At 58.6% G+C, this 14,513-nt stretch overlaps 1 protein-coding gene across 1 annotated transcript; it reads left to right on the top strand.

The window, feature by feature from the left end:
• Positions 1-979: 979 nt before the first annotated feature.
• Positions 980-12,650, top strand: CELF3 (CUGBP Elav-like family member 3). Its single transcript, XM_045896602.3, has 12 exons — positions 980-1,706; positions 2,914-2,996; positions 8,027-8,075; positions 8,496-8,624; positions 8,763-8,842; positions 9,720-9,863; positions 10,051-10,192; positions 10,475-10,624; positions 10,989-11,054; positions 11,318-11,449; positions 11,719-11,862; positions 12,523-12,650. Exons 1-12 carry the CDS (start codon positions 1,562-1,564, stop codon positions 12,648-12,650), a joined length of 1,392 nt encoding a protein of 463 aa, XP_045752558.1. The 5' UTR covers positions 980-1,561.
• Positions 12,651-14,513: the final 1,863 nt, after the last annotated feature.

The following is a 14,513-nucleotide window of genomic DNA, read 5'->3' as shown; positions in this document are numbered from 1 at the left end:
GTTTAGCAACTACGCATGAGCAAGACACTGTGCTAGACCCCAAACAGTAAAATCCTGAATTAAACAGTGCCCTGGTCTTCAAGGAGCTTACAGCGATAACTCTCGAAGTCATCACCACCGCCGCCTCCCTGCCCACACACTTACACACACAAACCACCCAGAGGGAGAGAAGGGGGTGTTGGCAAATGCCAGCAAGACATAGTTTTTCTTGGATCCTTTTCTGGAAAATACACAGTTCTCTCTCTCTGCGCTCATTTCACCCCGCCCCCCTTTCCATCTTTCCTCTCTGGGTACCCTTCTGCCCTTTCCCCCAGGCTCTGAGACATACTTCCCACCCCATCTACACCTCCCTCCTCCCCCCACTCCCAACCTGACCAACTGTTCCTATGCCATTTTCTTTTCCCGGATTCTTTCCTATACTGCCCACACTCAGTCTCCCCAGATGCTGGCTCCCCTCTCCTCCTCCCCCCTGCTCCCCTCTCCTGGGTCTTCTCTTCCAGCACCGGGGACAGCTCCAGCCCCCGGAACAATGGACCCCACCTTAGGGCTCCTCTATAAATTCTCCATCTTAGTGTCTTGCCCAACTCGTGATTGGGGAGTAAGATGGGGGAAGGGTTATTATCAACAGGACCAGCCGCTCTTCTGGGGGTGGGAAGGGAGTCAGGAAGGAAGGAGATAGAAAGAGGGCGTGGCTCTTGTCTGGATTGTGCGTCCCTCTCCAGGGTAGAGAATTTGTATTCCACCCCTGAGACTGACATCACTGATGTCAGGGGAAAGGAGGTGGGAGTGGGGAGGGGGGTGTGGAGGGGGGAGGTTTTTGTTGAGGAGAGCGCGGCCGGAGAGCAGAGCTCCGGGACCCAGGTGACCGGGAAAGCAGGCAGCCCCAGCAGCGGGAGCAGCCAGCAGCAGCCCAGGCCCGGGGACCAGGGTGGGGGTGGGAGGGGGGCTGAGGGGAGGATCTGAAGGGGGGCGGCAGGGCAGAAGGGACCCCCGGAGCCCTGCCGCCATCAGAGATCAAGCATCTGGCATCAGGGATCTTCGGACCCAGCAGAAGGATCAGCCACAGGGGAGGTGTCCTCCCGGGAAAGCCAACGAGAGCTCCACCTGCCCCACATCAGGAGTGCCCCCCCCACCCGACGCTGCTGGCAACCTACCAGGCCCCTAACCCCTAAACCTCCTTCTCCTCAGGCCCTTTCCCGACTCCAGCTCTTAACCCCCAGTTCCCAGCACCCCTGATACCACCCTAATCCTCCAGATCTTGAGCACACTGACCCCCATCCTGGGATATTTGCCAAATCTCTGGGAGGGAGATCATTTGTTTGGGCTATGCCCCCTGGTGGCATGACAGTGTCTGCCTAGACCCCTGACTCCTAGTCCTCAACTCCCTGGGCCTCCTTTGTGTGAAGAGCTGCCCCTCTCCTCAGCACTGTGGTTGGGGGCCAAAGGGAAAGCCAGCCCCGGCTGGGCCCCGGCCCCCACCACTTGCCTCCTTGCTGGGCAGCTCCCCCTGGCCTTTGGGCTTCTCCCTGCTCCCCTCGGCCCCTCCTCCTGGGCCGCCCCAATGAAGGAGCCGGATGCCATCAAGCTGTTTGTGGGGCAGATCCCGAGGCATCTGGAGGAAAAGGACCTGAAGCCAATCTTCGAACAGTTTGGTCGGATCTTCGAGCTGACTGTCATCAAGGACAAGTACACCGGGCTGCACAAGGGTGAGGGGTCAGGCCAGGCTGGAAAGGTGTCAGGGGTGGGAGGGGAGGCTGGGCAGAGAGGAAGCCAGCCTGGAGGGCTGGAGTGGCTGGAAAGGGCTGATGTGGAAGGAAAGAGTTCAGGGGCTAAGGAGTGGATGGAGGACCTGGAAGAGAACAGCCAGGGTGAGCAGGGGACTCTGATGCAGGCCTAAAGACAGCCTCTTTGGGGGAAGAGTTGTCGAGGAGATGCAGAGATGTGGATCCTAGAGATGAGAGGGTAGTGTCATGGATGAACTCAAAGGAGGATGGAGGATCAAGAGATCTGGTTTGGGAGATAAGGAGCCTGGCAGGGGTGTGTGTATGTGTGTGTGTGTGCGTGTGCGCGCATGCGCGTGCACGCGTGCCTGAGAATCTTAGTAGTCTCAGACACTATTGGGGTGGGGGTCAACCTGGCAAGAGTGGACATGGACTGGGCAGGGCAGATCCAGGACCCAAGAAAGGGACCTGAGAAGCAGGGTGTGGAGAACAGAGACTGGTATAGATCTGGGAAGTGTGGGGGCAGGAAGTTAAGAGAGCCTGGCCAAGCGACACTCCTTGGGCCTGTCCAGGGCTGTGCGCTCTTGCTAAGCAGGGTCAGGCCCCGGTCAGGACTTGGAGAGCTCCAGGCACTGGGGATGGGGGTGGGGGCCCACTGCTTCCCCCTCCACTGGCCTGGAGACTTGCAGTGAACTGCTCTCCCCTTTCCTTCTCCTCTATCCCACTCTCCACCCTCCACCTGCCTCCCGCGGAACTGGAGAGAGATGAGGAAATAGGGAAAATGGGAGAGGAGAGGGGTGATGGGGACCAAGATGGAGGGAGGTAGAGGCAAAGGAGAAGGGGAAAAGAGGCCAGCGAAGGAAGAGAGAAACCACACCACACACACTTGTCTGACAACCACATGCCCCTTCTCCCCCCACACAAAGCCCCCTCTCCCAACAGTCCCCTCTTCCAGTGCCACCACCACAGAAACCTCCCAGGCTCTGGGTCTCTGCCCTGAGTTCAGCAGCCCAGAGACTCCCTGGGGCAAAATGTCTGGCCCCTCTCAGATACCTTCCCACTTCAGCAGCCAGAAAGTGGCAAGAAGAGACAAGCCTCCCAGTCCTCAGTCTCATGGTTGGGGGGAGCCTTTTAGGGAGGGGAGATCAGGGACTCACCCCCACCCGGTCTCTCTGCCCCTGCCCCTCCTCAGGATGTGCCTTCCTGACATACTGTGCCCGCGATTCAGCCCTGAAGGCCCAGAGCGCCCTGCACGAACAGAAGACGCTTCCAGGGGTGAGTCCCATATTTGTAGGGCCAGAGGGCTGAGAAGGGCCCTAGAAAGGGCAGGGGGCTCACCACCTTCCTGAGACATGGAGCTCATTTTCTACCTCCTCTCATCACCAGGAAGCTCCCCTCTCCTTCTAACACCCCTCTTTCTTGCTAGAGATGCATTCATTTCTTCTACCTGGAGAGAAGGAAGACAGCGATTAGCAGAGCAAATGTGACCTTTGTAAGGAGCAACCTGCTCATGGGGCAACACAGAGAGAGAGAACTTAGCTGGTTGGGAGGCGTGGGGACAGACTCTGGACACCAAGTGTGTGGCAAAGTAAGCAGGAAGCACCCAGGCACTCTTGTGGCTCTGAGGGTGGGATGTCTGGCTGTGACATGGACAGCTGGTGCCTGCTGGACTAGCATCTCTGAGTGGGCTTCTGAGCTCTGACAGACTCACCTCGTGTCTTCTAGGAAGAGCTTTGGGCATCAGGGTGGAGCAGGGCCTGGGTGGGCCTGAGCTGGGGGGCAAGCAAGGGCAGGGGCAGACATCATTGCAGAGGATCAGGCCTGACCCCCAAAGGGTGCCCAGGTCGGCAGGGGTGCCCTCTGACATGGCCTCTTTCCTGAAAAAGTCAGCTCTTTTTCTCTTCTTCTGAGACAGCCTTGCAGATTGCCCCAGGCCTGGGCTGGCAGCGATAGAGAATCTCAGGATGCCTCCATCCAGGCAGCCTGGGGGCGGGGAAAGGATGTGCCATTTTATTCCGCTGTCTCTGTGCTTCTGTTGTCTCCCACCCCCTGAGCCCCAGGACTGAGAGCTAACCCCGTCCATCCCTTCAGCAAACATTTGCTGAGCACAGCCTGGGTGCTGGAGACACACGTGTCACAGCCTCTAGCCCTCCCCCCATGTGGGAAATGGAGAAAAACGCTGATTCTCCATCCCTTCCTGGGAGGGAAATAGACAAAACAGATGGGCAAAGGGAGGGGGCATCCAGGAACATCAGAACCACTTCACCCACTCCCAGCTTCCAACCTTCAGAGGTCTAGGACCCACCCCCTCTGTGGCCCTCAACCCTTGAATATTGCCCGGAGAGCAAAGCCCGCCACCCGCCTGGCTCTCACCCCTCCGTCTTGTCCTAGTTGGTGGCAAGCCAGCCAGAACAGCCCTGGCCCATGGAATTAAGGATCTGTGCATGCGTGTGTGTGAGCAGGCTCGGGATCCAGGGAGCCTCTGTGTGCGCGTGCGTGTGCACATGTGTGCGCGTGCGCCCGCCAGCCTGGCTGTGTGGGTGTGGGCACACGCATCCCTGGGAAGCCTGGTTTCCATCACGTCACGTCTCAACTTTCCTTTCTTCCCTTCTCTCTGTGGAGACCCCTGACAAATCAGTAGTTTTCATCTCCGTCGCCACGTCTCGTCTTTTTCTGTCTCGCTAGCCGGGCATCTGCCCTGGGTCGGCCCCCTCCAGCTCCTTGCATGCTCAGGCAGGGCTCCAACTGTCCGGGTGTGGAAAGGCTCTGCCTCCCCTTCCTGGAAACAAACAGGCCCAGGGTGGGAGGTGAGGGAGAAGGGTACCTGGTTAATGAGTGTCTAGCCCTGCCCCTGAGCCAGCTCCCAGGTGACGCTGAGGCCTCCACTTTGGCCTTTGCCTCAGGGGACAGGATCCAGATTGGCCTGACAGAGCCTCTAGTATAGGACATGGGCGGGGGGGGGGTCCCATCCTCCAAGGGGACCCACGTGCTAGGGGCTTGGGGGAGCAAATCAGCGCAGTCTAGGGGAGCAGATGTCTGTGGCCAGGCTCTGCCTGACCCTTTGTATCCCCCAGGTCTTTTCTCTGCCTCCTGCCTTCCTGGCAGCATTGTTTCCTCAAACAGTCTCGGCTGTTTAGTGTGCCAGCTCTGTGGGAAGTTCTTCCTGCTGTCTAATCTCCCTCCACACCCTCCTAATACAGGCTTTTTTTTTTTTTTAAGATTTTATTTTTAAGTAATCTCTACACCCAACGTGGGGCTCGAACTTACAACCCCAAGATCAAGAGTCACATGCTCCACCCACTGAGCCAGCCAGGTGCCCCAAAACAGGCTCTTTTTTCATGGGGGCATTTAGCTCTCTCTCCTTTCTCCCCATCTCTGTCACCCCGGAATCTGCAAGGTGCCACCACATTAGGGTGATGCTTCAGCTGCAGACAGGAAGAATGGAGGCTGGGCCTGTGGCTGTCAAGCCCCGTTTCCTTTTCTCTCCCCTGATCGTTCGCAGGAGGGGCTCAGCCACAGTCCCCTGGATTCTCCCTGCCCAGAGGGTGTGGCCTCCTGGAGGTGGTGGTGGGAGGGAGCCAAAATCCCACTCTGGGGACGTGGGCCCTCCCTGTCGGCTTGCTGTTGGGCCAGTGAATTCTGGCCCCGTGGAAAGGACCCGTGTGTGGTCTGGGACACCGGGTGGAAGGGAGTCCGGAGCCAGGGGTGAGAGAGCAGCAGGCCTCTATCCCCAGGAGAATTAGATTTTCTGGAAATATAAGCTCTTCCTGGCAGTGGGGTCTTTGCTATTGGTGAGAAGGATGAGGGCCTTATGAGTGACCAAGTCGTTGGGGAGTGGTCTGAGTGCTACTTGGAGTATAAATAGCCTCTTCTTCTTTGGGAGGCCCTCGGGAGGGCTTATCATCTGGCTGATGGTGGCTAGGGAAGAGAGGCGCCCGACTCCGGGTTGCCAGGTAAACAGGGCCCAGCTGGACTCAAGGGAGGGGGCAGGTGTGCCCAAGCTGAGCTAACAAAGACCGAGCTTCCCACAGGAAGTGCCAGGCCAAGAAGGAGAGCCTGGGCCTGGGTCACTGAGGGCCACTGAGGGAGGCTGTCTATCTGTAGGGGAGCGAGGGGAGCCTTCTGTCAACGTGGTCTGCACTGTGGCCTGTGCGCTTGCGTGTGTCTTTGTGTGAATCCCTATCAGCTGTGGATATTTATTGAGGTGCTATTTTTGTGCCTGGAAGCCCGTGCAGCAAGGGAATGGCATCCTTTCTCTCTGGGTCGCAAGTTCCCCACCCTCGAGTAGAACCGCAAATCCCTAGGGGCATTTTGGGAAGGGGTTAGTGTCAAGTAAAGAATTCCCTGATGCTGTGGAAAGACCCTGATTCGGATTCTACCTCTTCCGTAGGGGGTGTGGCTGGTGCTGAGGTGCCCGTGGGGCACCTCCTGATTACTTTACAGAGAGGAGGAGGATGCAAGACTGAGAGCTCTGGGCAGCTAACCCCCACCCCGTGCACACACCTCTCTCTCTCTCTCTCTCTTTCACACACACACACACACACACACACACACACACACACACACAAGCTCCTGAGGAGATTGAACCTCCATGGGATAATCCCAGATTGGTGGAGGATAAAGCTGGGAGCAGATTGGCTGGAGGATTTGGGTGACTGTTACCCACCTCCCCCCAACCAGCTGCTCTCGGATCCATAAATGGGGGTGGGGCAGGACAGGAGTGTCAGCTGAGGTGGGGCTTAGGTTTGATCCAGGGCTGGGGATACCTCACCAGCAGAGTCCTGTCAGACTGACTGGAATGGCCTGATACCAGGGAGGGTCTGGTGTGAGAAGGGGCAAGGGGCAACTATCAATCCTGCACTTCTCTGTGTGAAGTGATGACACACAAGATCCCCAAAAGCTGGAACACTAGAGCTGAGGGTAACCTGACTCACCACCGCCTGATCTGCCCCACTATTTTACAGATGAGAACATTGAGGCCCTGAGGAGAGAAGTGACTTGTCCAAGGTCACCCAGCTAGTGAGTGGTAGGGCCAGTCCCTGAACCCGGGTCTCCTGACCCCCAGTCCAGTACCTTGCCTGAGGATACCCGTAGCCCCCCTCAGAATGTTGATAAATGGTTTCTTTTGTTTAATATCTATTTTTGGTCACTGGAGCTAGGATGCCCCCTCAATAGCAAAATATTTTCAGACACAAAATCCTGAGTGCTTCCACTCCCTCCAGTTCCGAAGATGCTCCCCGCTAGTTAAGGAAATCAACCTGCAGAAGTCACTGCTAAGTCCCCTCACCAGACAAGAACGTGGAGAGTGGAACTGGGGGGTGTCTGCATTTCCACTGGAGACTGAACAAAGGGAGATGCTGCAGGAGTGAAGAGAAGGGAGAGCTCTGGAGAACTTCAGGGTACAGGGAGAATGTCAAAAGAGCACGGGACAGCAGTTCCTCCTTCGGAGCCCTCTCAGCTGTGAGACACCAAGGATTTGATTTGGAGGAGGAAGGCAGAGGAAGGGACAGTGTGGCCCCAGCAGAGCCTGCTCAGCGCGAATCAGGAAGCTTGTCCTGGGCCCCTCCCCCACCTCCCAGTCCCCACCAAATCCTCCACCCCCAGCATACCCTGTTCTCACCCCCCCACACTCCTTCGCCGGGTGTGTGGAGCAGCAGAAGTGATGACGTCACCACGGTCGCCAGGGCGACAGGAGGGATAAATCAGGCTGAGTGGGCGGTTGCCATGGCTCGCATTCTCCCGTTGCCACGGAGACTGGGCATCTGCTCCTTTTGTGCTGCCCGAGTGCCTTCCCCCTGGGGTCAAGGGGTGTAGGGGGGCAGATAGAGAAGCAGACACACCTCTAGGGGTCAGAAGGAAGTCGGGGCATATGTGGGGTGTCCCTGGGTCGACAGTCCTCCTTGGGGCTGCTTATTGGAGTGGCCTCTGTTGCGCCTACTTTGCAAAATTGAGGCAGCTTTTGCTGAATAGCCCCTTGGCTGGGCTCTGTCTCAGGACCCAGGTCCTATGGGAAGTTCCATTCTCCCCCTAAAGCCGGCATCACTTATCCCTGGCCAAGTCACCTGGGGCCTCACCGGAGCCTGGAGCTGGCCCCAGGAGCATCCTCCTCTACATCCTCACCTTCCACTGCCTCTAATCCCCTCGGGTCCTAATCCTAAACAAGATTAGGCCCATCCCTTCCTTCCCATCAGCAGTTTAGGGCCTGGGGTTTACTCCCTCTAGCCTCTCTGCAGGTCCCGGCCTGGGGAGGGCCCCTGGGGTTCAGAGGAGGTCCCCAGCAGTTGCCTTCTCTTCTCTCCTTTTAGATGAACAGGCCGATCCAGGTCAAGCCGGCCGACAGCGAGAGCCGAGGAGGTAGGTGCTGTACCTTTGGACTTTGGACTCAGGCCCAGGGCTTGGAGTAGCTGAGGGGCAGCCTCTCTTGAGGAAGAAAATCTGAGAATTCCAAAGGGTTCCTGGTCAAGGTGGGGATTGAAGTCAGTGTGGTCAGAGGGGATGTCATCCAGCCCATTGTAGAGATGGCAAAACTGAAGCCCAGAGTAAAGTGCAAGCCCTTCAGGAACTGGACTGAGCCCTCTATGTAACTGTACCCCCTTTCCCCAAACATCACCGGTATCATATGTTAGAAGCCTTAGTCCCAGGGTGGGGAGTGCCTGGACCTCCAGGGAGTTGCTGAAGGTGAAGGGCAGGATTTCTGCCTGTCCCAAGCGGGAATAGAGTTGGTAAAGCAGCCGGGGGGCCCTGAACATGCTCCTCCTGTGCCTTACCCCCCAGAAGACCGGAAGCTCTTTGTGGGGATGCTAGGGAAGCAGCAGACAGATGAGGACGTCAGGAAGATGTTCGAGCCTTTTGGGACCATAGACGAGTGCACTGTGCTTCGGGGGCCAGACGGCACCAGCAAAGGTACCCAGTCGCTACCCCTTCCCCAACTGGCCCTTCTGGCCTTCCCACTCCTCTCCCACTGGCTTCCCGGCAACGGGGACAGTGGGGGCCCTTGAGGGTGAGCACTCACCCTTTCCTCCTTGCTCTTGGATGCTGTAGGCTGCGCCTTTGTGAAGTTCCAGACCCACGCCGAGGCCCAGGCGGCCATCAACACCCTTCACAGCAGCCGGACCCTGCCGGTGAGCCCCCCTCACATTCACATATCAGATGACATCTCCCCACCTCTGGCCCCTATCCCTATCCCTCGCATCCAGTCCGCATGCCCTGCCCTCCTCCCTGGCCTCCTCCACCCCTCAGGCTCTCCATCTCCTGTCTCTTCCCCCACCTTCCCATACCCACCCCCTCACTGGCTGGGCGCCAGAACACTTGCTTAGAGGCTGCACGTGCCCTCTGCACATTAGCAGTGGGTCAACCGACTGTACTCGTGGAGGGCTCTCCAGCAGGGCAGAGTTCTCAGATGGAACTAGCTGATTCTGAAGCTCCCTCAGCAGAGGCTGGGCATTTAGCAGGAACTTGGTCAAAAGGATGCAACACTGAACAGAGAACTGCATTCTAGATTCCAGGATTCTACAACACTCTCTGCAAATGTTCTTGGGTTTGGTTTTTATTTAGTGCAAGGTAGTATGAAAACTTGAGGCTTCATCCTCTGAGCACACTGTAAGGTTTAGGGTGCGGGGGTAGGAGTCACGGTGCGGGGGCTGGGGTGGCTAGCCAGCACCACCAGCCTGGGATTAAATATTCTCTGTGGCCCTTCCAACCTGGGGATAATTTCCGGCTCAGAATCCTCACAGAAAAGCCAGAGATGCCCTTTGGATTCCAGTAGGCCTTTCCCTTTTCAAGCACATGCCTTCGAGTTTCTCAACTTTTTCTAGTCTCTTGCACGTCCTGGCACAGGGGGAGGCTGGGATTAAAATCTTCCCATTTGACAGAGGCACTACGATGGCTGCCCTCCAAAGAGGCCAAGCCTGGAGGGGTGGAACTGAGGCCAGGCCCTGAGGGCTCTGGGGAGGAGAGATCCCGACTGTCCCTCTAACCACATGCGTGGCCCCTGCCCAGGGTGCCTCATCCAGCCTGGTGGTGAAGTTTGCTGACACGGAGAAGGAGCGCGGTCTCCGCCGAATGCAGCAGGTGGCTACCCAGCTGGGCATGTTCAGCCCCATCGCCCTGCAGTTTGGAGCCTACAGCGCCTACACCCAGGCCGTGAGCACTGACCCCTGGGTGCTGGGCCTGGCCCATCCCCACCTCCTCCTGGCCTCCAGGACCTGTCCCCACCCTTCCAGTGCCAAGGCCCAGGGCTGGGAGGGGAACCCGCCCCGCCCTGCCAGCCACCCCCTCGGGCTGGGCACAGGGGACCTGGCCCCACTCTCCTCTCTTCCCCTTCCCCCAGCTGATGCAGCAGCAGGCGGCCCTGGTAGCGGCTCACAGTGCCTACCTCAGCCCCATGGCCACCATGGCTGCCGTGCAGATGCAGCACATGGCCGCCATCAATGCCAATGGCCTCATCGCCACTCCCATCACCCCATCCTCAGGTAAGGCCCCGGCGAGGCGGGCTGGGCTGGGTGTGAATGGGACAGGTCAGAGGAGCTGCTGCCCGGGGTGTAGGAGGGTGGGGGGGGTGGGACACAGGGCACTGCTCAGGGAAGCCAGAGGGCCTGGAAGGGACTCAGGGGTGAGAGAGTGGCCTGCTTCCTCCCTTCTGCCTGCAGACTTGCTGACTGGTTCTCTGCATTCGTGTGTGTGTGTGTGTGTGTGTGTGTGTGTGTGTGTGTCCCCGCTTCTCTGCTCTGTCTCTGTCGCTTTCTCCTCCCTAGGAACCAGCACCCCTCCTGCCATCGCTGCCACGCCCGTCTCGGCAATCCCTGCTGCCCTGGGCGTCAACGGCTACAGCCCGGTGCCCACCCAGCCCACCGGGCAGCCTGCCCCTGATGCTCTCTATCCCAACGGGGTTCACCCCTACCCAGGTGGGGGTCTCTGCCTGCCCCCGCTCTCTCCCCAGCAACTATCAAAGCCGCCGCTGCCATTGCTCGCAGACAGCCGTGGCGCCCCTTCCCTCTCCAGGCCTCGGGGTGATAAGCTGCTTTCTCCTGCTCTGTCATCCTTGGGCAGGGATGCTCCTGCCCGTTCTCAGCCAGGGAAGCTGAGGCTTAGAGAAGCCCAGGGTTTGCACAGCCAGTCACAGACTCCACGCTCTGCCCTCTCCCCGCGGCTCTGGGCCTTTGCGCGCTCTCCCGTCACACCCCGTGCCCTGTGAGGCTGTCCTCCCCACCTGCCTGGCCTCTCCTCTGCGTCCTGCCCCACCCTCACAGTCGGTGCTGCTCTCCCCAGCCCAGAGCCCCGCGGCCCCCGTGGACCCCCTGCAGCAGGCCTACGCGGGGATGCAGCACTACACAGGTGAGGAGCCCAGGGCCCCCCCTGCCACCCCGGACGGGAGGGACGGCGTGGGACCGAGGCTGGGCTGCCAGGCGCCCCGCCCTGCCAGCCACCCCCTCGGGCTTCCTGACGTTAGGGGCAGTGCACCCAGAGTTCAAGGCGGCTCCTTCTCTGACCCTTCTCAGCCCTGTCCATCCCTGTCCACCCCGGGCTGCTGGCCAGAGGGCCCCGGGGGCCGGGCGAGTCTCGGGACCCACACTAGCTCTCTGCTCTCCACCCCCCAGCAGCCTACCCAGCAGCCTACAGCCTGGTGGCGCCCGCGTTCCCGCAGCCTCCCGCCCTGGTCGCCCAGCAGCCTCCACCTCCTCCCCAGCAGCAGCCGCAGCCGCCGCAGCCGCAGCCACAGCAACGGGAAGGTGCGGCCTGGGCGCCCTCCTGCCAGCCCAGAGCCTTCCGGGACAGGAGCGCCCTTGCCCTGGGCTGGGGACTCCCGGTCGCCTGCTCGCAGCCTGCCTCTGGCCCCATGTGCGGGGAGAAAGCGAGTGGGGATGAGGTGTCTGGTGCCCTGGCCTGCACGCTGGGGGCTGGGATGGGAGGGTCTGCCCCAGGCCTGCTTTCCGTGGGGCGCTTGCCCCTGAGTGCTTCCCAATCACTGGGCTCTGCCTCTGTCTCTGCTACCACCCAGGCCCTGACGGCTGCAACATCTTCATCTACCACCTGCCCCAGGAGTTCACGGACTCAGAGATCCTCCAGATGTTTGTCCCCTTTGGCCACGTCATCTCAGCCAAAGTCTTTGTTGACCGGGCCACCAATCAGAGCAAGTGTTTTGGTAAGAATATGATGATCCAAAAGATAAAATACGGCACATTTTTGCCTATGGACAAGGTTTGAGACATTTGAAGGCATTTATGGTCACAGTGGGCCCAAACTTTGAAATCCAGATTGTCCAAGAGTCAGAAAGAGCCTTTCTTACACCCTCGGCATCCTGTACCAGCTGCTGTCCAGGCCCAGCTCTTCCTCCAAAAACTGCAGCTTTACCTTTTCTCCTTGAGCACTGGTCAAATTCATGCTCCATGAGGTCTGGAAGAGGCTCAGGAACGGGATGTTTGGTTTTCACAAGGAAGGCTTAGGGAGTGGAGTCTTTTGGCTTTGTGTCTAAAGTTGCTTCAAGGGAGAAGGAGCCTTGTCCGCCCTGCTTGAGAAGTCATGAAGGGCCAGAAGTGGTGTTTTCAGAGTTATCCAGGCTGAGGAAGGGGCTGCCCTTTAAAGAGCGCTGGAAAGAATGTCCTAGTGCATGTGAGTGGCAGGACTGCATTCATTAACTCAACCTATCAATCAGCAGCTACCCATCGAATGCCTACTGTGTGCCAGGCATTCAGGATCCCGGGAGGAAGTAGGGTGGTGCCGGGGAACCAAAGAGCAGGTTCTGGCCCTCAGCACAGGCAAGTGAAGTGGGGTTGGGCTGGGCCTTATGCCCCTCTCACCTCAGGCTTTGTGAGTTTCGACAATCCGGCCAGTGCGCAGGCTGCCATCCAGGCCATGAACGGTTTCCAGATTGGCATGAAGCGCCTCAAAGTCCAGCTAAAGCGGCCTAAGGATGCCAACCGGCCCTACTGAGGGCCCCCAGGTGGGTCCTGTTCTCATCCTGTGACCTCTTAAGCTCCCTCACACTGAAGCCAGGGCCCTCACTTGGACTGCCCTCCCACCCCCCCTGTTCCCCCAGCCTCAGGGATGCCCACCCCACCCCCACCCCTGACTCTGGGCACTTGAAGCAGGGATCTGGTATAGCTCCTTCCTTATGCTGTGTTTCAATCACCCGAGTCATTCTCTCTCTCTCTCACACACATATACATACACATGCGTGTGCACGCGTGTGCATGCACACGCACGCACACACACACACACACACAAACTGTGACCCCAGAGAGAGCCAAGTCTGTCTAGATCTGTGTCCACTCCCCACGTCTTCCTCAGTATCTGGTCTCGTTTGTCTGGTCAGTGTCCATGTGTTTGTGTGTCTCTCTCTTTTTGGTTTTCCTTTGGGTCAGAGTGGAATTAGGGGAGTAGAGTTGGGGAAGTAAGGGGGCTGGTACAGGATACTGGAGGGTTCTAGAATCATGGCTCCTGGAATATCTATCCTCCTGAGAGGTGGGGATATCAGACCCTCAGTGCCCTGGATTCCAGGTAGTATAGACCCTGGACTCTGATGCAGTATAGGCCCATGGGACAGTGGAGAGTGCACAAAACAGACTGGGGGAAGTCCAAGCTTCAGGCCTCCCAGGAGAAGCTTCAATTTAGGTGGAGAAGGCCAAAATGCTGGACTGCCTGAATTTCACTAAATGGGTCCCCTCCGCCCCATTGCCACCACCACCCTAGCCTCATGGCCACAGAGCTGTGAGCTTTGGTGACTTTTGTGTTTGTTTAATCTCCTTTGGACCAAACCCCTGAAAAAACACAACCCAAGAACAATACCCACATTTTCTGTTTCTCCCCCTTTCCCCCCAATCCTGGCTGCTTAACTCCCCCCACCCTGGGGGCCCCCCCAGCCCAGGGCCCGTGTTCATTGTCGGCCGAAGCCCCCATCCCCGGACCCCTGCTCCGGGCCCCTGTAAGTTGCATGGAACGAGCGTGTTGTCTTTGGAGCCGATTGTTTGTTATTTGGGGAGGGGGCCGCGGAGGGAAGCGCCCCTCAGCCCAGGGTCAGGGCCGGGGGCAGCTCGCGGGATGTGCTTGGTCAACAGTGGTTGGTGACTGTGGTCTGTGTTCTGTGCCTTTCTCTCTTGCTTTCTTTGTTCCTTTCTGAAAAGGAATGAGAGCACTCTCTAGGGGCTGGGGGTCTCAGCCCTCAAGTCTGCAGCCCTAAGCCCAGCCCCAGGTCCTAGCCTGGCCACCTTGCTCTTCCTCCAGGTGTCTGTCTGTCTGCTGCCCCTTCTCCTCCTTTCTCTTAGCTATCTCTGCCTGCCTGCCTGTTGTCTCACTCCTTTGCTTTGTCCCCTCCAGTCCCTGTCACCATATCTTCCAGCCTTTGTTTCTCTCACGGGCTGTGTGAATATCTCCTTCTGCATATCCTTTGGTTTCTTATATCATGGGCCCTCTCCCTCCCGTCTCCTCCATCATTGCCCCTTGTCCAACAGCTGTGGGGCTCCATCTGGACTGAGGCCTTTCGGATGACCTGTCTTCCCCAGGCGGCCCCATCCTATCCTGCGTCAGCCAGCCCAGCTACCTCTTCCCTGGCAGGGCCTATGACCTGCCCTGGCTGTGTCTTCCCCACAGCTTCACCCATGTCTCCTTCCTTCACAGGTCTGGAGACACCAGAGGAAGGGGCACCACACCCCTCTCCCCACGTCTGGTCCCAGCCCTCTCTGCACACCTGCCCGGGTCTCGATGGGGCTCTGGGGCAAAAGCTGCTTCACAGCCCTGGGGGAACAGGACACTGGCCCACTCCCACCACCCCGCCCCTCCTGAAGGGCCTGTTTCCTC

This window comes from Mirounga angustirostris, unplaced genomic scaffold (assembly GCF_029215605.1).
Source record: "Mirounga angustirostris isolate CCGP_5_RB_7025 unplaced genomic scaffold, mMirAng1.0.hap1 SCAF_4, whole genome shotgun sequence".
NCBI lineage: Eukaryota > Metazoa > Chordata > Mammalia > Carnivora > Phocidae > Mirounga > Mirounga angustirostris.
This window is presented reverse-complemented; position numbering and strand designations above follow the sequence as displayed.

Bases quoted from the DNA above. Each gene is read 5' to 3' on its own strand.
- CELF3 (XM_045896602.3), top strand. From the start codon at position 1,562: ATGAAGGAGCCGGATGCCATCAAGCTGTTTGTGGGGCAGATCCCGAGG. The intron at 8,625-8,762 runs GTACCCAGTCGC...TGGATGCTGTAG, and splicing joins GCCAGACGGCACCAGCAAAG to GCTGCGCCTTTGTGAAGTTC. The intron at 11,450-11,718 runs GTGCGGCCTGGG...GCTACCACCCAG, and splicing joins GCAGCCACAGCAACGGGAAG to GCCCTGACGGCTGCAACATC.